Source organism: Rhinatrema bivittatum, chromosome 18 (assembly GCF_901001135.1).
Source record: "Rhinatrema bivittatum chromosome 18, aRhiBiv1.1, whole genome shotgun sequence".
Classification (NCBI taxonomy): Eukaryota; Metazoa; Chordata; class Amphibia; order Gymnophiona; family Rhinatrematidae; genus Rhinatrema; species Rhinatrema bivittatum.
In genome coordinates, this window is record NC_042632.1 from 42761550 (window position 1) to 42781512 (window position 19963).

Below are 19963 nucleotides of genomic sequence, written 5' to 3' on the forward strand. Positions count from 1 at the left end.
GTTGCCACTCTCGCTGATGTTGCCCAGCCTTCTCCTGCTGTCCCCTCTCTTCTGGTTCAGTTTCCTGCTGAGTTTTTTTGCCACTCTTGCTGCTGCTGCTGCCGCTAGCCTGCTTCCATTACCCTTTCACTCTCTCGGTTCCACTGGGAGTTTTGGCCAGAAAAGCAAAAGAATTATATTAGGGAAAAAAACCCTCCTTTCTTCCCTTGCCTCTTTCAGGATGCCTCAGGATCTTGTCACCACCTGCCTGGTCTGCTTTCTTGCCTTGCTGCTGCCTTGGTTCAGCATCCTGCTGTGCCGTTGCCACTCTTCTTGCTGCATTACACTCAGGTCCTGCCTTGGGGGTTTTCATGGTATTGTGCTTGCTGCCATATCCCTCACTATCTGCCTTTGGCTTTTCATGCCACTATTTTGCTGCCATAGCCCTCATTCTTTGTCTTGGAGTGTTGATGCCACTGTTGGTGTCCTTTGCCCCTCTTTTGATGTCATGGGTTGTGTATTCCCCTATTTGTCCTGTTTTGTCCCTTCTTTGCTGTGTTGGGGTATTTATGACACTATTTGTGCCATTTTGTCTTTCTTGCAGTGGCTTGGCCAGTTTATACTACCGTTGGTGTCCTTTGTCCCTTTTTCGGTGTGTTGGGGTACTGTTGCCTCTGCTGCTGATGCCAAGTTTCATAAAACTTGATTGAAGACCCCCAAAATTAGAGTCCAAAAGAGGATGTATTACTTCCCCTGTTGACTTTAATGGAAACAAATGACCCAAATGAAACGAATGGACTTCTGATCTGAACCCAAATGAATCAGAAAACTGAACCAAATATTTTTTCTATACACAACCCTATGTTATGGGAATCTTTTCCCTTTTTTCAAGTTGTCTATTGTGATATCCTTTTTGTTTGTGATAGTTTAAATACTTATAAAAATAAAAGAATGAACCAAAAAGAATTCAGTAACTTATAAAACCTATCCAAAGTGCTCTTCTGGTTTCTGAAGTGTTTATCTGGGATAATCTACAGTAGTGTGCAAACAAGATATTTACTTTGATTAGGAGCCTACTTAGAGCAGACTGATCAAGTAATGTCCAGCGTGTGCAAGCCTTCTTCTTCTTCTTTTTTTTTTTTTTAATAAACGTGTTTTGGGTTACGCACAGTAGTGTGTGCATGTGTCTGATGTTTCTGGCCTAAACAAGATCCAGCCTTTTTAAAGGTGTTTGGGATATCTTCGGTATGCTGTTATGAGATTTAAGAACCGTGTTACACTGTACACAGGCAAAGCTCAGCCCCACTCAGCAGAAGAAGCAGTGGGCATAAATCCCTTCAGACCGCCACCTGGCCCATTTGCTCACTGCACTTGATAATGCGACTGGAAGAGAATGAAGGATTTCTCTCTCTCGGTGATGACAGCAACTGCGGCAGGTCCGAGGGACTGCGAAGCAGAAACTCCATCATAATTTCTCAGGCTACGAATCGAAGCATCTTCAGCTCCAGAATCTCCCCTGCAGCTAAGAAAGTTGGATTCATGCTAGGAGGAGATGAAGAAGAATTTGATGAGGAAATGGATCATCCTTTGCTTTTTACCCAACTGAATGAACTTTTCATTGTTGGGGAAGATGTGGAGTGGAAGGAAACTGCCAGGTTAGTATTTTTTTTTCAGCTCTTTCACTGCTGGATACACTAGCATGATTTCCCAACATATATTGCAGTATATTTTAAGGCTGGAGGCTTTGTATTGTTGTTGTTTTTTCTACGATGATAATTCTATTGAGAAAGATTACAAATATTTTGATGCAAAACATGTAATAAACAAAAAAGAACCAAAATGAATAACTTAGCTTCCCTCCCTTCCTCCTCTCTTGAATCCATAATTATAATGCATCAAAAAATCTTCTTAATGTGCCTGGATTATAAATATATTTTATATATAAGATATGCCATACTGGATCAGACCAAGGAACCATCAAGCCCAGTATCCTGTGTCCTACAGTGGCCAATCGAAGTCACAAGTACCTGGCAAGTACCCAAACTTTACATAGTTCTCATACTACTAATGCCGGCAACAAGCAGTGGCTATTCATAGCAGTTTATGTACTTCTCCTCCAGGAGAATATCCAAACCTTTTATAAACCCAGCTATACTAGCTTCCTTAACCACAACCTCTGGCAATGAATTCCAGAGGTTAATTGTGGATAAATATGAGAGAAAAAAACGTGTGAAGCTTGCTGGGCAGACTGGATGGGCCGTTTGGTCTTCTTCTGCCGTCATTTCTATGTTTCTATGTTTCTATGTGCATTGAATGAAAAAGAATTGTCTCCAATTTCTTTTAAGTGTGTTACTTGCTAACTTCATGGAGGGCCCCTTAGTCCTTGTATTATCCGAAAGAGTAAATAACCATAATTACATTTACCTGTTCAATTCCTCTCATGATCTTAAAAACCTCTATCATATCCCCCCTCAGCCGTCTCTTCTCCAAGCTGAACAGCCCTAACCTCTTCAGTCTTTCCTCATAGGGAAGCTGTTTCATCCCCTTTATCATTTTGGTAGCCCTTCTCTGTACCTTCTCCATCGCAATTATATCTTTTTTGAGATGCGGTGACCAGAATTGTACACAGAATTCAAGGTGCGGTCTCACCATGGAGTGATACAGAGGCATTATGACATCCTCCGTTTTATTTGTTATTCTCTTCCTAATAATTCCTAACATTCTGTTTGCTTTTTTGACCGCCACAGCACACAGTATGTGAATTCATGGCTCTCCACCTTTGCAGTGCACCCATTTTAGTATTTGTGTATACACCAGTCTTGGTTACGCTGGCCAGAATTTTGGCTTGCAGTTAAGGCTGACATGCCAAGTGTTACCTCTTACGATATTCCTCCATTTTTGCAGATTGTAAAATAGATTTTCATGGCTAAAGTCCTCAAACTTTAGGAAGACATGGCTTGCCATGCCTGTGTATGGCACCCCAGGAATTATGAAATAACATATAAAAATTGCTCAGTAACAACTAGTTAAACCATAGAAGTTTCTTTTGTGATTGGAGATAGCATATCTTTTTATTATTATTATTATTATTATTATTATTATTATTATTTTCATTCTTATCTTTGTTAAAAATGCCCAAGAAATTTGGTTGAGATTAAAAAGTAATTTCTTTGATCCAATTGAGTTTATAAATGTTTTCTTGGCATTAAATTAATCTTAATTGGTTTTGTTTTTTTTTTTTTCTGCAATGTGTCCTCCATCTGATGGTTTGTCTGGAGCAGAGAGAAACCACTCTGAATTAATAACCAACAAACTTATGTCTGGGACTTGCTCCCTCTCCACTGATCACTGTGACACATGACTTTCCTCTCTGGCATTTCACACTTTTAATTTGAGGCTAATGCTTATCCATAACAGATTTCTTCATTTTGCTTGAAAGGAAATCATTGTTCTATCAAATAAAGTAGCCAGTGAGCCATCATTAGGGTTCTTTGTTTTCATTTTTTATTTTATTTTTTCATGGGAATTTCAATGTTATAGCAAAAAGAATAAATAAATCTATGGAAAAATGACTTTTCCATTGATTTTTATCTCATGTGTTATAGCAGGCATTTTTCCTCTGATTTGTTTTGTTAGAACATTGAAATTTTCAGGAAAAAATACAATAAAAACTGAAACAGAAGGTCCCTAGCCATCGTATTCGTGATGTAGTTCCTAGCTTTCTGGTTTTCATCAAAGAAGCTGGAGGATTTTATCAATTTCAGGAACCTCAGTCATGCGACAGTAGAAGACCTGTGCTGCCAGTTCCCACAGGTAATATGTGGACAATCCGTGATTGCTCATAGACAACTCCATTTCTGTCTTATATTTCTTTCTATCCATCTTTTTAAGTCTACTTTATGAAGGAAGAGAAGGCTTATGGGACACTGTTGTGGGTTCCCCCTTAATAAAGTTTGTATTTGGTATCCTATCCATATCAAATTATCAGGACATATCAGGGAAGACAATTGGGATCAGGGGCGGATTGGCCTATTGGGGGATCGGGCATCCCCTGGTGGGCTGGTCGCGCTAGTCACGTGGTCTGCCGAGCGCGGCTGTGCTCGGCAGTCCATGTGGTATCTCCTGGGCTGGCCTGGGTGGCGAATCCCCGGGCCAGTCTTCATCGGGAATCTGCCACTGATTGGGATCCTGATGTCATGTTTCTTCTGGATTTATATATACATGCATCCCATAAAGTAGGCTTTGTTAGCTCTCTTCCCACATTGACTAGGTTTTTTTAAATCTAATCATTAGGCATAAACGGTTATGTCTGTGCTGATGTTCAGTTGGTGGTATCATTGTGCCAAACACAAAATAGGGCACTCTCTCAGTTTAACATAAATTTGAAATTGATTTGCAACTGGTTCAGGTGGAACAAGCTAACCTTAACTACCCAGAAGATACAGATCTTAAAAGTTGGAGCCAGATGTCCTTTTTCTCATATCTCTCTTCTTTTAGAGACTTTTGAATTTGAGGCTGACACTGCAAAATCCCTGGAGGTATTGTTAGATTCTGTAAAATCATGTCTCCAGATCCATTGATGTTTGCCAAGTTAGAGGCCCTTAGGATATTGCATCCATTTTTGGATCATCTGTTTAGAATGATGATGCAATCTCTAATTATCTGACTATTGTAACAGCTTATACGTGGTTCATGCATAAGCTACAGGTAGCTCAAAATGTGGCTACCTGTAAACTTTGGTTGCTCGAGATATATATCTGCTACACCATTGGTTTTGACATTACATTGATTGCCGAATGTGTGTTGCTTATGGGTTCTGTGCTCAGTTTAAGGTCTTTGTTCTAATCTTTTGGGCAATATAAAACAATGGCCTAACTTATTTAAGATCCAGTATTGGGGGCTTTCTTGCAGGTTTCGACATTTAAGAAGATTGGTAGAGTTCGTTGTAAGGCTTAGTCCTTTTCAGAAATTGGTCCCTCACTCAGGAAAAAATGGATGGAAGCCCCTAGATTAGAATCTTCATATCTATCATTCAGAAAACATTTCTTTTTCTGGAAATCTGAGGGTGCTCCATAGGATGTTCTTTAGTTGAAGATGATCATGATTACTGCTATTGACTTTAGCCTTGTAGTTTGCGTATACTTTAGATCATGTGTTTTATTTCATTCATTTAAAGGTGACTTCTTTCTTCCTTCTTTATACATCGCTTACCTCGGACACCATGCTCAGGTAACATATAACCATTGCTGGTTGGGAAGGAAGGAGAGAGCTCTTCTTCGAGACTTACCCTCAATGTTGCTTCTTTGGCTGGCAAGGATTGCCAAAGTAACTGCAGCTATCTTCCAACTCATCAGGCAGAAGGCTCAAACTTTCCTATGTTGAGGCACATGGTGTCATGAGGTCAGCTCAACTCAACTCATTTGCTTCACTTAGAGTTGCTGTTTGAATGCCCATAGCCCCCAATAGATTGCCCTCTAAAATCTGCACCTTCTCAGTGTCCTGCACTGTAATGGGGATTTTAAAGTAATGCCTTTATTATCGTTTTGGTTCCAAAAATACATGAAAACATTTTGTAAACAGAGAAACTTTTGACTTCCAAAAAAATGTAAATGAGTCTTAATGCTTCGACATATCATTAGCAGAAGAATGAAATTCTGAATTCATAAGACATGAAGCAGACCTACTGAGGCCATCATGTATTCTTCAGTCTGGAGTTTATCACTTTCATTCTTTCTTTTTTATTTTGTGGATTTTTTTAAATTTTATTTTTTATTTTTTTGAATCAGTCATTTGTTACTCACACAAGCTTTACTGCTTGACATGTACTGTCATTCCATTAGGTGGATGAAGTTTGAAGAGAAAGTAGAAGATGGAGGAGAACGATGGAGCAAACCTCATGTCACCACACTGTCCTTACACAGTTTGTTCGAGCTAAGAACTTGCATAGAAAAGGGGACAATTCTGCTGGACTTTGAAACCTCCAGTTTTAAGCACATAATAGGTATGTAAGATTAAGCAGGTGAATTGCTGAAATAATGGCCGATGTTGGCCTGTGGTCTGTAATCAAGATGTAAATGAGTTTTGCAAAAAAGAGTGGGCTACGAGAATACAATTAGCATCACACTTTAAAGTTTACTAAAAATCAGAGGGTAAATGGTCAGATATTAGAGGTGTGCAACTTTACAGCCTAGATATGACTTAAACTTGAATAAAGAGCCACCAAAGAGTCCACTGAAGGTGTCTGATACCCTCTTTTATATAAGGAAATACCTTGATACATTGATATACAGGCAGATTTATTTTAGGTGGCTGGGTACTTTAACAAAAGTTAGAGCAATGAGTAGGTGCCAGAAGTACTTTTGCAAATCAGCCTAGAATCTAAATGAGAAATATCCCCAAGATATTCTTCTACAATTAAAGGTGAATTTTAAAAGCCTGGCGTATGCATCAATAAGGGGATGCGTGCGCCAACTATATTTTGAAAAACATCCAGATACGTGAGTAAAACTTGTTGCGCGCACATTTTGAAAAGTTTACAAAAAGGAGGCGGGGCATGGGTGAGTTCTGGGCGGGGCATGGGCAGGTCGAGGCCTGGCTAAGAGATGCGCGCGTAAATACCCACCCCGATGCGCGCTGAGGTCCCCTGCTGCGTAGCTTTACTCCTGCTATGGACGACGTTTAAGTTATAAAATAAAAGGATCGAGTCATTTCTGAGGGGTTAAAAGGGTCTGGGGTAACTGGGGGGGGGGGGGGGGGGGAGTGTAGGCTATCAAACCAAAGGGCTTTGGAGGCCCTAGATGTTAACTGGGTGAATTGGTGGACAAACTGCTAAACAGGCAATGGGGTGGACGCTCGCCCCTTTTAAAATTCCCCAACTTACGTGGCAGAAGTGGAATTAATGCACATAGGTTGCGCCCACTTACAACTGAGTGCACACATGCGTGCGGTCAGGCTATTTTATAATATGCGCACATATGCATGCATATAACATGGCTGCGTCCCTGGGTGTGGGCCGACGCACACGTGCCGATGCGAGTCTGCATGACGGTTTGAAAGTTACCATCTTACTGTGTAAATTGTGAAAGTCAAAATATCCAAACGATCGGCTTGCTAATTTAGACAATCTGTTCTGTTGTTTTTTTGGTTTTTTTTTTTAACTTTGTTTCAAGAAACTGTAACCAGTCTTCAAATTGCCAACAATGCCTTAAAGCCAGAGCTGAAGGAAAAAATCATGCACATTCTCCTCCGAAGACCCCTACACCTGACTAAAAAATCCCGTGGCAGAATGGCGGCTGATGTGGGAAAGAACTGCTGCAGAGGTGGGAGTTCATTTGCAGTGAATAACGGCAGCAGGACCTTTTATTTTTGCTTGAAGAGGTTTCAGAGATATTTAGGGCCTTATCACTTTGTATCAATCAGAAACTCTCTCCACCTTGAAGACACAATGTGTGAATCTCTAAGTGAGATCACGCAAAATGAAAATGAATTAGCAGTTGGTAGGATCGTTATGGGGGAGGTTCATGGATTGCAAATTTTGACTCACATTTCCTAAATGATTGAACTGTCACCGGGAAGCAGTCAGAATGAATGGATTTTCTACCTCCCTGTCTTTCGCCCTTCTCACATCTGCTTTATCATTATTTGCATAGCACATCCCAGGTGTGTGCAGGAAATTAGTCCAGAAGGCTCGCTGCTTAGGCCCCTGTTTACTAAAGTGCGTTAAAAGTGTGTGTTACTGCGCAGTTTTATTGCATTTTAGTTGCTGTGATAATTGCAATTTAGTGAACATTGCAGTATGAATTCCTGGTGAAAAACCCTACTGCCCCCGCACAGCATCCCTCTTGCCCCACTCAACCGAGAAACAAGAGACATCTCCCTTTGCAGGAACACCCCCCCCATAGCAAACCCTGCATGCCCCTCACTCAAATACCAAAATAGCAACACCCCCCACCACCCAGGAACCTTCCTAGGTCCCTCTCCCCCAATTCTCCACAGCCTCTGGGTGTCCTCGGGTGGGCACGCTGGAACAAAAAAAATTAAAAATGTCACTAGCTGAACTGAGCATGCCCTTCACTCCATACATGAGAGACAAAAAGAGCCTCTGGTCAGCCCGCGCCATTTTAAGTTTTGCACTAATGCAGCATTGGTCTCGACTGGTAGGACCCAGAGGCTGCCATGGCATAATGGGTTGGGAGTTCAAGAAGAAAGGGAGAGGGACCTGGGGGGGAGATCCAAGATGTGGGGAGGGATTAGTTCTTGAGTACGGGGGTGGGACTTTTAAACAGGAGGGGGGGGTGGGCTCCTACAAAGGGGTGGAAGGGGGATGGTGCTTTCTCACTCATAGCCCAATGGGGGGAGAGTGAGAGCATTGGCAGGCACGTTAGTTTGCCAGTGCTCTAGGGGAAAGTTAACTACATCTCATGACTTAATGCAGATCACAAGGTTTATTGAAATCCATGTTAGGTCCTCTTAATATTAATGAGCTGTTTTGCATGCATGTCCGTTCAATGCAGCTCATTAGTATTTGACATGAAATTTTTTTGATTTTGGTAATGCTTAAGCAGATGTTACCGATTTCATGCCTTAAAGCATTTTTAATGCACGTTACACATGAACTGATATTTAATGTGACTTAGCAAATTAACTCAGCCCGTTATTCACCCACAAACTCAGAAACGCGGAATGCATCACAATTGCAGTCCGCAAATTATGAACTGAAATTTATGAATCATGGTCAGTGAATCTTCAAGATAACAATAAGCAAATAATAATCTTTGCATTGCTGTCAGTGAATCAGATGGGCACGGTTTACGAATCATGAATCAAAATATAGATCATGGATCTTGAATCCTGGATCATAACTTGTGGTTCATGAATGGTGAATCGGGGATCACAATTTGTATTTATTTTTATCTTTTTGGCCTTACAATCCCCTTTACGCTCCTTTGGGATTCCAGCTCAGTCAGAGTGGTGACATTAGCCTTCATTCACAGCTATCTGGGGATTTTCCTCCTATGTTAAATCTTGGTTTAGCCATTGCCATGACGGTCCTCAGCTAAGGGCAATGCGCCAGGGCTCTTTCTGGAAATCTGCAAACACAGGCCCTAAATCCGGCCACCAGATTTCGCCATTGCTGTGGATTGTGATTGGTGATCGGTGATTTACTGCAGTCTGGAAATCACAAACTGCCATCCTCAAATCATGAGTCACAGGGTAGAATTGCAAAATCTCAGTGAAAAAGTGGTTCACCAGATGGAATGTTCCCAGATCACAATCCAGAAATTGTGGATCATCCTAATTTACTAGGCCTGAAAGGTAAGTGTGAAAGATTAATTTTTTAACTGTTTTTTGGACTACAGTAATAACCTTAAATGCTGTATATAATTTTTCTGTGCAAATATCTTTTCCATAAAAACCCAAAAGGACAAGAACTACTGACTTTAATTTTGCCCATCCAGAAAGTTTGTCATTAACTCATTTCTTAACTGAGATTGCTTTTCATTGCAGGTAAAACAGTTCTTTCGAAAACTACAATGACTGAGCTCTCAGAAAGACCTCTGAAAGAGCAGGTAGGGAATAGGATGGGGGTGCCTGAAAGCAATATATTAACAAAAGTGTCTTTAGATAGTTCAGTTGGCAATTAAACAAAATCTTTCAGATGCCCATTTTATTGGCCTGATAGATCTAATATCAGTATTTTTTTCTACCTAAACCAATTAATGTGTGAATTTATACAAGTTTGTGATATTCTGGTCAAAACTGCCCTTTCTGGGACAGATAGAAAGGATGTCCGGTTCCACCATCTGTCATATTTCAATGATTTTTCAACTTTTGACACTTTCTGATTATAATCTTGTACACCAATATCAGTATTTTTTTTTTTTTTTGCCTCAGCTAAAAAACAGATTTAAGAAGAAGATACCCAAAGGGACAGAAGTATCAAATATACTGGTTGGTGAAGTTGACTTCCTGGATAAGCCATTTATTGCGTTTGTCAGACTGCAGGAGGCAGTGATATTGGGAGCATTGACTGAAGTAGCTCTTCCAAGCAGGTAAAATAACATCAAAGACCATTTTATAACTATTAACCAGCAGTCACATTTGACTTTGCAGGAAGCACAGTTGCATGATTGTGGTAGAAGCAAAGGGTTAACAAAAAAACGTTATAGGTGATAAAATTTGATTGGACCAACTTAATACATCTGTGAGCAGCTTTCCAGAGCTCGGCTTATCTTCTCCTGGTCCAGTAAGGGAACAGCACAGTTACACGGAGTTTGAATAGTACAGTCATTACAGGTCAGTAAAGGAAAATGGGAATGGAGAAGGCGCGCGTAAACCCCGGAATTTACGCGAGTGGGCCTTTTAAAATCTACCCATTAAAGTTTTATTTATCAGTTAAGGAAACCAATGGAAAAAACCCCACCCTGAAACGAAAAATCAAATGGAAACAACATTTTTTGGGCTGCACTTTCCTAGCATATGCAGAGAACGTAAGGCCTAGTTGACTCCTATGCTAGTTAAACCTCAGTAAAACTATGCTCATTCTTCACTGACTTGACAAAGGGAGCAGAGCTCTTACAAGCTAGTCACGGATATATTTAATTAGGCCAATAAAAAAAGATTTTGCCTTCAACTGTTGGACCTTTATTTCTACATATTGGATTACTATGGCCAGCACAATACTTTACTCGTGGTTACTGTAAAAAAAAAAAAACAAAAAAAAAACCCCACAAAATTCCACCCAGAATTAAAGGAGCCTACTTTCTGGGACTCATGTGTCAGAGTCCTGGTGTGTCCCCTAACAGAGCCTGAAAATGTGGTGTGAATAAGACAAATAAAAATGTCATTAGGGGGGATGCAGACACCCATAGGCCTTCTCTTCCTTTGGAAAGTAGGCTAAAAAATATGATGGTTCTTTTTATTGCTAGCTTGGCATCGGTGTCCTGATTATACAGGATGCCATGGCTTACATAGCCATGTATTGACAGTTTATATTTTAGGTTATATGGTAGAAATGAAAGAGAAACAATCTGCATGTTAACAAATGTTATTACATTACAGATTTCTGTTCATCCTTTTGGGCCCTAAAGCAAAACTGAGGGCCTACCATGAGATTGGGCGAGCCATTGCCACATTGATCACAGATGAGGTAAACCTACAGATCCTAAAAGATGATGTGTTTTGGGGTTTGGTTTTTTTTCCCCCTTAAACTGGAAGTTTTCTTCTGCTCCTTTGGGCCTCCAGGGCTGGGATCTGGAATCATGAATCCTCATTTGCAACTAGCTAGGGATTTTGTTTCCCTTAATTTTATATCTCCCAGCCAGTGTACCCTGTCCGGTCATTGTAGCGGTCCTGGGCCAGGGCCCATGCACCAGGGCTCTTTGCAAAACCTGAATTTGGCCACTAGATGTCACCTTTTAGCAATGACTACAAATGCCTCCCCCTCCCCCACCTACAAGTGCTGCTCCTGCAGCATCCCCAGCCCCCAGGTGATCTGGGGAGGGGAAGACACAATTCATGGATCAAACTGGGGATTCTCCGTATGGCAGAATACAGCACTGGCACTAAGCCACTGTACTGGTCCAGGATGGTGGATTCTGACAAACTGAGAGCCATTTTTTATTAAAAGGCTTAAAGAGCTTAGGTGTGACACATACATTTTTTCCCCTTAGACAGCAGTGAAGCAGAAGGTGGATTCTGTTTCTTTAACTCCCTGAAACATTCTCCTATGGATAATTGCCTTGCAGTGCTGTTGTTGGATTGGCTCTGGGTCCTGCAGTCCTGCTGGCAAAACGTAAACACAGCATCTGGAGAGAGAGAAGCAGGAAGGACCAAAAGTTTAACAAAATGTGCTTTTAACTAGGCTCCATCCATAAATATATAATAAAAACATCTTTGTGTTAATAATAATGTATGCAAAAAATATCCAGGACTTTGCTTGACCTTTGGGCGAGTGTCAGAGATGATGCTAAAATTACCTCTATTTTCTCACATTTATGCTCATCTGGCAATCGTACAGCAATGCCGTAGGATGACTCTTAGAGAATGAGGCCCAATATCGGACTAACAATCACTGCTGGAAATCTTGACAGCAAATCCAGCATGCGCAGGCCCCATATGCAATGCCTCCATTATCCTCCTCCGCGTAGTACTCATATGCTCAGCATGGATTCAACAGAAGCTGTATTTTCCTGTTCCAGTGGGTAATTCTTGAACTAACATCGTTTGCCTTCAGCACAATTATTTAGCCTCAAGCTATAGGATCCGAGATTGGTCGTGCTTTTTGTTACATGAGTCCTATGACCAATCCAAATTTCTATGTACATTTCTAAATAAATGCTAATGCAACTTTATTTCTTTCCAGCTGTTTCAGTGCATTGCACATAAAGCTATGAACAAAGACGAGCTCGTTGCAGGAATCGATGAGTTTCTTGACGAGCTTACAGTACTGCCTCCTGGCAAATGGGACCCTACCGTAAGGATTCAGCCTCCAAAATTCCTGCCTTCACCGCAGAAGAGGTAATGCAAGTGCAAAGAATTTAGTTAATAAACAATGTTTACAGTGAGGCAGCACCCAATTGGTGGCTTGGCCTATGGAAAATTGTACAGGCGCAGAGGGAGTGGAAGCTATCTGGGCTAGCTGCCTGACACTTTCTCAGAGCCCATTTAATTTCCAAACACTCCCACATAAGAGGCTCGTTAATAAACTGAGCAGCATGGGATGGTTCCCATGGTGGGGGGCTGGATTAAAAACTGATAAGACGACAGATTGTGCTAGTGAATGCTAGTGGACTGTGCTAGTGAACTCTCCTCAGAGAGTGGTGACTACTGCATTGCCTCGGGAATTCGCCCTAGGCCCAGTTTTGTTCAATATCTTTGTGATCGAGATGACAAAGGACTTAGAGGGAAAAGTTTGACATTTTGCAGATGACACAAAGATCTGCAATAAAGTAGACAGCATTAGGAATGATCTAAGAAAGCTTGAGAAGTGGTCAAATGCTTGGCAGTTAAGATTTAGTACCAAAACGTTACGGAGTCCATGTGCTTGGGGGTGCAGAAATCTACAGGAGTTGCATGCAGTGGTTGGTGAAGAGTTGATGTGCACTGGTCAGGAGAGAGATCTTGGAGTGATCGCATCTGATAATGTCAAGGTAGCAAAACAGTGTGCTAAGGTAGTGGCTATAGCCAGGAGGATAACCAGTAGAAAAAAGGAGATGATAATGCCTCTTTATAGATCATAGGTGAGGCCTGTGTTCGGTTTTGGAGGTTGTATCTCAGAGAGGTGTGAGGATGACCGAACAAAACATCACTCTCTGGCATCAGGAAACATGCTGACTCCAACTTTTTTTCTTGAAATTTTACTTTTATTCACATAAACGGCAAATAACATAGTAGTAGACTGCTTACCTTTGTGGTGTACTTACAATACCTTCCAGTTAGGTCAGAGATATTTCAGGAACTGTTTTCTCCTGGAGACGCAGGGGCCTCCTGAATTCAGCTGGGCTCACATTCTCATTCCACGCCCAGCAGGGTCCACCCACAGAACTCTCTCACCCTGTAGAAATTAATGACCAGGCTAAATGCCTGGTACCACACATGCAAAAAGGGGGAAAACAGAGTCACTTCATCACAGAGGATAGAGAGAGCCTGGAGCGAGCCCAGAGAAAGGCAACCAAAATGGTGTGGGGTCTGCATCAGCACTCGTATGAGATGAGACTTGAGGATCTAAGTAATATATACCATAAAGAAGAGGAGAGACGGGAGCCATTTAAATACCTAAAAGCAATTAGTAATGCACAAGAAACAAACTTTTTTCAATGGAAAGGAAATTTCTAGAACCTAGGATCACAAGTAGGTAGACTCAGGAACATCAGAAAAGATTTTTTTCACAGAAAGAGTGATGGACGACTGGAAAACGCTCCCAGAGCAGGTAGTATGGACAACAACTGGTAATGGAATTCACAGAGGATTCCTACTGGAAAGAAGATAGAAATGAAACACTGGGTAACTTGTACAGAGCTGCAGTTAAAATGCCAAAATAGGCAGTGATATGACCACATTGTACTTCCTGATAGGCATGGGGGTAACCTGCACGGAGCAGCAGTTCCAGCCCGAAACAGCAGTCATATAAATAAAAACATTTAAATAAATAAAATAAATGTTACTATTTAATTGGGAGACTAAGACATCTTCCTGTTCAGAGCTTTCAAATATTAATTTAGCATGTATAAAATAGAGTTTCTTCCCTTTTGTAAAAAAGCTTATTCTAAACACAGTGAACAACCTCTTTCCAATAGATCTTGTAAATTATCCGTAAAAGGTTGATATGAAGATAATTTACCATTTTGAAGTTAACAAAAAAATGTAGAGCTGTGCTATAGTGGGGCTTCCCAAACCTGTCCTGTGAACCCCCCAGCCAGTTGGGTTTTCAGGATATCCCCAATGAATATGCATGAGATAAATCTGCATACCATGGAGACTCAGTATATGCAAATGTGTCTCATGCATATTCATTGGGGATACCCTGAAATCCCGACTGGCTGGGGGATCCCCAGGACAGGTTTGAGAAGCCCTGGGCTACAGGATGCATTGCAGTACTGGAAATCATAGACAGGAAAATTTTCAAAGTTATTTCCGTGGGCAAAATGGCCTGAGAAACCTCCGATGAGGATAAAAGTATTGGGGGGGGGGGGGGGGGGGTGGCTTCCATAGCCCGCACACTTTTAGCTTCGTTAACAAGAAGCGTCCCTGTGGGCGGGTTTAGGTCAGGGGAGTGAAATAGCACATGTCCATGTGCTATTCAACTATGCATGCGCTATTTTGCCGCCTTCCCTCCCAGCCACCCACACCAACAGCAGGCTCAGCGCACACGGACCTCTTAGCACGTGTGCACTCTTTGCGGCTTCTAATTTGAGCAAGGGAAACGACATGAGCCCTTTTCCTTTGAAAATCCGTGTAACGCATGCATGGTAAAAGTGTCCGTGTGGTTTGCAGCTCAGCGGGCCGTTTGAAAATGGCTCCTCCCCTCCTCCCTCAGCCCCTCAATTTTTTTTTTCACTCAGCAAGCTTGAGTTGAAAGCATTCTAAGGTGTCCTTTGTTTTTGCCTCAGGAAAGCAATGTTATTCCGTGAATCGAAATCCCACTGCAACAGGAGCTTGCAGCATCCGGACGAAAGGCTTGCCCATGGCCATCCCCATGAAAGCGAGGAACTGAAAAGGACTGGAAGGTGAGCACTGCGTTACTAGAGCTGCAACCATTCCTTTGCCTGTCAGTATGTTTTCGCCCACTGCTCATAGAAATGGTGTTGGTGTGCATAATTTTGTGAGGAACCCCAATGAGTCTCCAGGGCGAGTATTGTGTTGACCTGCATCTACTTTACCAAGGTCTAAGCATGACTGCTTGTAATGCTGTACAGAGTGTCCTAGCTTCCCTGGCTGTAGGTCGGAACCCACAAGTGGGCCCCGAATGATGTTTTGTTTTAAGTTTTGAAATGCCTGGGATGTTGTTGTAGCTGAAAAGTGGGTCCTGAATTGAAACATAAAGGAACCACTGTCCTCAGCACAGTCTTAAATAACTGCATGCTTTGAAGGCCTTAGCACAGTGTTTCCCAAATGTGATCTGGGGGAGCCTTCCCCAGCCAGTATTTTGCATTTGTATTTTATTAAAATTTAATCGCTAATACCTGTAGGGTTTTCTGGATATCCACAATGAATATGCATGAGAGAGATTTGAATGCACTGCCTCCATTAATTATCAGTTACTACGGTAGTTTCTTGTAATTATTTACTTTTCTGAGTAGCTAATGCAAATAATTTCTATTCTGTTGAGATTGATTAAATCTTTGAACTCATTTGAGCCCTAAAATGTGATTACTTTTTGTGAATGGACACAACTTCCAGAAATCTGTTCTTTTTCAGAATAGGAGAACTCTGCAAATCAGGTGCAGTTATGTTAAAAAGTGGTAGCTTAACTTTTTAAACATTGTACTTAAAAAGAAACCAACCTGCAAATGAATTGGCTTCAGTGGTTTCTACTCACTCAGCATGTGGAGAATGCCGAGGTGATGTTTTTCCTTATCCTTGGACTAACGTGCATTATGATAATGAAACGTAGTTACCTTTAAATTCAATAAAATCTACACCTCCTGAATGTAATCTGCTTTGAAGTGGTACAAAAGGTGGAATATAAATAAATATGTATATATATATTTCTCTCCCAACATAGTCTGGGGTTTTGTAGCAGCACCTCAGTTTTGTTCACTGGAGTATAGCGCTACATACAGTCAGAGAAAACAACTTTAAACATTGTTTAAATCTTTTTATTCTTTTGAAATGCAAGGCATCATAAAAACAAATTACTTCCAAAGGGCTGCAAATATACTCATGCTTGCATGGCAGATCCTTCTTCAAACAAACAGAACATTAATGCCTCAAGGCATACTGCTCAGTGAGATATTAAGGTGATGTAAGCTGGGAATGCAACTATGTAAAACAATCTACTCATTTTTAAATATTATGCATCTAATATATTTAGAAAGATTGTCAGGGGGCCCTCAAATATCCCAGACGTATTTTAATTTTCTTCTGGTATTCTCCTATGGAAAAAGGGTGCAGAAGTCAACAACCAAAAATGAGAACTTTTGTGTGGTGTTTGCTAAGGGATGATTCTGTCTTCTGAACACACAAACAGGCCAAAGCAATACTGTGCGCTCAGGCTAGCACACAGGTTAACCCGGGATTGGACGTGCATTTATAAATCCTTATGCTATGTACATGTGCGCGTGCTACCTGGCGCGCACACATGTACACCCGATTGTATAACATGTGCGCGAATGTTTTAAAATCCGGGGTCGGTGCGCGCAAGGGGATGCACAATTGTGCACTTTGCGTGCGCCGAGCGGTGCAGCCTTCCCCCATTCCCTTACTCCCCATCCCACCTTCCCTTACCTCCCCCGCCCTTTCCCCCCTACCTTTTTTGTTTTCTTTTTGTTATTTCCAAACAATGCAGCCCTGGGGCTGAAGGCCGGCGCGCGATCCCAAGCACAGCGGCAAATGGAAGCTGTGCCTGGAGCCTCGGGCCCTGCCCCCGCCCCTGGACCGCCCCCGCCCTGCCCCCTCCCACCCCTTTTTGCAAGCCCCGGGACTTACACGCGTCCCGGGGCTTTACGTGCGTCGCCAGGCCTTTTAAAAATAGGCCCGGCGCGCGTAAGACTGGTTACGCGCGTAAATCCTCCGGTTTTACGCGCGTAACCTTTTTGAAATCCGGCCCAAAGTGAATTAGAGCATCCAAAACGCGCGTCCAAACCAGTACGTAGCTAATATTGCTCATCACATGTAAATGCCTTGTTGATGAGGCTATTAGTTATTCCCCCCTTATGCAAAAAATAAATGTGTGCCTGATGCACACATTTTTACTCTAAAAAATTAATGTCAGCCCCAGAGCCGGCATTAAGTCTTGAGGAGCCCCAAAAGTTAAGAGAAAAGCAGAAAATCCTGCTTTTCAGTAGTTCCTCCAACTTAATATCTGGGGCGATATTAAGTCGGAGGAACCGAAAAAAGGAGTAACATAAAAAAAAAAAAGTCTTGCTGGCGGTCAGGTTAGGAAAACTGATGCCCAACTAACGAGCGTCCATTTTCCTAACCCCTGGCTGTGCCCAGGATAGTAAAATGAACGCTGGTAAAATTGAGCGTCCGTTTTCCTAACCCGTGCCCAGCCACTTCTCCTGGGCTCCCGATGCCGAGGAGGCGCTAGGGACGCACAATTTACCCCCAGCGCCTCCTTTTCAACGCAGCGGTTCATTTGCCTACTGCATTGCGCGCCCAGGAGAGGAGGATGGGCGCGCATTAGAAAAGCGGGTGCTCAATCATGAACGCCCGTTTTGTTTTTTTTCCCTCGCCGATATTGCATCGGCCTGAAAGCAAAGGATCGTCCTATCAGGAACTCGCCTTTTTCTTACCTCTCCAGGAGGGGAGAGCGGTGCTTTGCTCAAATAATCTTTCCTGTACTTTCAGTTCTATGTCCTGTGTTGAAAAGGTAGGCATGCGTTTCTTTGAGATTTCAGGACAAAACAGTCCTGGCAACCCCTGCAAAGTTTTATGAAGAGATGGTGGTTGTTTCACACCTTCCTGATAACCCTCTGCAGGGCCCTGGAGCTCTGCCAGAGGTTCTCCTGCCCAGGATGTCCTTTAATCTTATTTCCGCCCATGACGGGTGTGGAATGTTGTATCTTAGTGCGAAACAAGCAATTCACCCTAACCTTTCTTTTTTTTAGTCTGCGAGGCTGAAGTGTGTCTCTGGCTAAACCAGTAAGTTACTGAGGAGGAGGGAGGAATATTCCTTCATGGGTTGCAGACACAAAGATTGAAGAAAAGATTTCAATCTGCACAAAATTCTTTCATGTGCATTTCAATAATATCATTGATTGTAGGATTTCTACAGGTTAGACTAATTGTGCTTTTTTTGGTGCATGCAGGTTATTTGGTGGGCTAGTGAATGATATCCAAAGAAAGGCTCGTTGGTTCTGGAGTGATTTTTACGATGCACTGAATATTCAGTGCCTTTCAGCTATCTTATTTATCTACCTGGCAACAGTTACAAATGCAATCACATTTGGTGGCATGCTGGGAGAGGCCACAGATAACATGCAGGTTGGTGAGACTGTACTACATGGACGTACTGCTTCCTTTCAGTATCGCATTGCAAATGTTTAGGTTTTATTTTTGGTGGGGACACACAGGGCAGTTTTCCTCCTCCTTCTCCTCCTCCTATGGGTTTCCAGTTCAGTCAGAACCAGGATTAGGAGCTGGCAACACCAGTCTTCATGGGCAACTTACCTGGGGATTCCCCCCACCAACACCACCCTATTCATCTCCCCTTCTCAGCTTACTTTACTCCGTCCATTGCCGGACCTTCTTCCTGAACTCTGCAGTAATGGGCTCTAAATCCAGCCACTAGAAGTCACCAGTGCATGATGACCGGGACTCCTTCCCCACAGGGGCCGTGTGAATGCTGCTTCCGCAGAATCTCACAGGAAAAAAAGCGCTATTTATTTTCATGTGGGCATCTGTCCACCTGCTTTTCAGTGGAGCTGTCCAGACCCTGGTGCTGAAAAGCAGTGAAATGCATGTTTAATCTCCCCTCTCCCTCTCCCCCTCCCCCAAGAATTATTGGACATTCTAGGGAACGGTGGGTTGTTTTGTTTTTTTGCTTTCTGGCCAAGAGATTTGTATACATGAGCTTGCGCTTCAGCAGCGGTGTCATCGAAGAGAGGCCGCGAAGAACCATATGCTGATTGGAAACAGGCATTGCATTAAAACAATTACTGTGGGCAGGGGGCATCTCTCAGACTGGCCATATTGCTGCAGAGTCCACAGATCCTGTTTGCACCTGCACACTGCACTGGTTTCCCAAGAAACAGCATGCAGATACCTTTACCTGAAAAATGGCCAAAGGAGGAAGGACCTGCAGAACTACAAGCATTGATTTGAAAATCCCAAACGATAAGACTAATTGTCTCCCCAAACATAACTCCACCCTGGAACACCCCCATTTCGGTGGGAATAAAGGTATGGAGCTACATGCGGACTTTTACCCATGAAGAGGGTAGGCAAATTTCAGACATGTAATTTATGCAGGGAAAAATGCTTTTAACCCAGGGAGCTCCTTTTGAAAATTGCACTCTGGACATTATTGAAATAATCTCAGTACAGATGCAGCCTGCTGCTTAAAGCCATGAGGACACAGCTGGCCCAAACAGATTGCAGTGGGAACCAGCTATCACCTGATGAAACTTCATTAGAGGAGATTTGGACTCTTGGCCTGCTTCCTCCGTCTTCCACACCCTGCCCAATGCACGGACCTCCCCCAGTCTACGGGTTGTGTTGTGTTATGACTGCGTGAAGCCTTCCCCTGGCCAGTGTTACGACCCCAAGTGACCTCTTCCCAGCCCGCACGGCCCTTTTTCTGCCAATTGGGCCGGGCCTC

General features: G+C 42.5%; 1 protein-coding gene across 2 annotated transcripts in view; it reads left to right on the plus strand.

The window, feature by feature from the left end:
• The first annotated feature begins 1254 nt into the window (after positions 1-1254).
• The window catches only part of LOC115079831 (electrogenic sodium bicarbonate cotransporter 1-like), a 47390-nt gene continuing 28681 nt past the window's right edge, over positions 1255-19963 (plus strand). For both annotated transcript variants that reach the window (XM_029583722.1, XM_029583723.1), the window contains exons 1-9: positions 1255-1634; positions 5820-5980; positions 7149-7298; positions 9487-9548; positions 9874-10031; positions 11041-11128; positions 12344-12498; positions 15090-15206; positions 18453-18627. In XM_029583722.1, coding sequence (XP_029439582.1) covers positions 1357-1634; positions 5820-5980; positions 7149-7298; positions 9487-9548; positions 9874-10031; positions 11041-11128; positions 12344-12498; positions 15090-15206; positions 18453-18627 — 1344 coding nt within the window. In that variant the 5' untranslated portion in view covers positions 1255-1356. The remainder of the gene's footprint in view (positions 1635-5819; positions 5981-7148; positions 7299-9486; positions 9549-9873; positions 10032-11040; positions 11129-12343; positions 12499-15089; positions 15207-18452; positions 18628-19963) is intronic.